This window comes from Mus musculus, chromosome 7 (genome assembly GCF_000001635.26).
Source record: "Mus musculus strain C57BL/6J chromosome 7, GRCm38.p6 C57BL/6J".
Classification (NCBI taxonomy): domain Eukaryota; kingdom Metazoa; phylum Chordata; class Mammalia; order Rodentia; family Muridae; genus Mus; species Mus musculus.
In genome coordinates, this window is record NC_000073.6 from 108,621,490 (window position 1) to 108,622,764 (window position 1,275).

At 40.2% G+C, this 1,275-nt stretch overlaps 1 protein-coding gene across 1 annotated transcript; it reads left to right on the forward strand.

Moving 5' to 3' along the window:
• The first annotated feature begins 324 nt into the window (after positions 1–324).
• Positions 325–1,275, forward strand: Olfr507 (olfactory receptor 507). Its single transcript, NM_146743.1, has one exon. The coding sequence runs from the start codon at positions 325–327 to the stop codon at positions 1,273–1,275; it is 951 nt and encodes a 316-aa protein (NP_666954.1).

A 1,275-nucleotide genomic window follows, 5' to 3' on the forward strand; every position in this document is an offset into this window, starting at 1 on the left:
TTTTGCACATTCAATACTTTTTGTTACTTTCATCAGACTCACAGTTTCCGTATACAGTTTTAAATACAATTAGGTGAGTTTTATTATAAACATAAATTAAAGATACATTGTTTAAGAGACGTTTCTGGTATTTCACTTTAAAATTTATTAAATGGTTTTGCACATGAATACACAGTGAGTGTTTGATGTACTACCCAATTATGTTTTGATTAATGCATTTTTGTAATAATTTCTATGTGTTAATGGAAATGCAGAGACAAGTTTACAAATACTTCCAATACTGTCTCCATCACAGCCTTGATCTAGCAACACCTACACTGTCCCATGGGTATCCTGAAGGATGGGAACCACACTGCAGTGACAGAGTTCATTTTATTGGGTTTAACAGATGACCCAGTCCTTAAAGTTGTCCTCTTCACCATCATCCTGTGCATCTACCTGGTGACTGTGTCTGGGAACCTCAGCACCATCCTTCTCATCAGAGTCTCTTCCCAGCTCCATCACCCCATGTACTTTTTTCTCAGCCACTTGGCTTCTGTTGACATAGGCATTTCATCTTCTGTCACACCCAATATGCTTGTCAACTTCCTGCTGGAGAGAAGCACAATCTCCTACCTTGGATGTGGCATCCAGCTTGGCTCAGGTGCTTTTTTTGGATCAACTGAGTCATTTCTTCTGGCTGCCATGGCTTATGATCACTTCATGGCAATCTGTAACCCACTACTTTATTCCACCAAAATGTCCACACAAGTCTGTATCCAGTTGCTAGTGGGATCTTATATAGGGGGTTTTCTTAATGCTTCCTCTTTTATACTTTCCTTCTTTTCTTTTCTCTTCTGTGGACCAAATAAAGTCAATCACTTTTTCTGTGATTTTACTCCTTTAGTTGAACTCTCCTGTTCTGATAACAGTGTCCTGCTAATTCTTGATTCATTTTCTGCTGGCTCCATCATTGTGATCACAGTGTTGGTCATAGCCATCTCCTACACCTACATCCTCATCACCATCCTGAAGATGCACTCCACTGAGGGTCGACACAAGGCCTTTTCCACCTGCACCTCCCACCTCACAGCAGTCACTGTTTTCTATGGAACTGTCACATTCATTTATGTGATGCCAAAGTCCAGCTACTCCACAGACCAAAACAAGGTGTTGTCTGTGTTTTACATGATAGCGATAGCAATCCCCATGTTGAACCCCCTAATCTACAGCCTTAGGAATAATGAGATTAAGAATGCTCTGAAGAGACAGCTTAGTAAAAAAACATTTTCTTAG

Excerpts from the sequence above, each read along its gene's own strand:
- Olfr507 (NM_146743.1), top strand. The coding sequence starts at position 325 with ATGGGTATCCTGAAGGATGGGAACCACACTGCAGTGACAGAGTTCATT.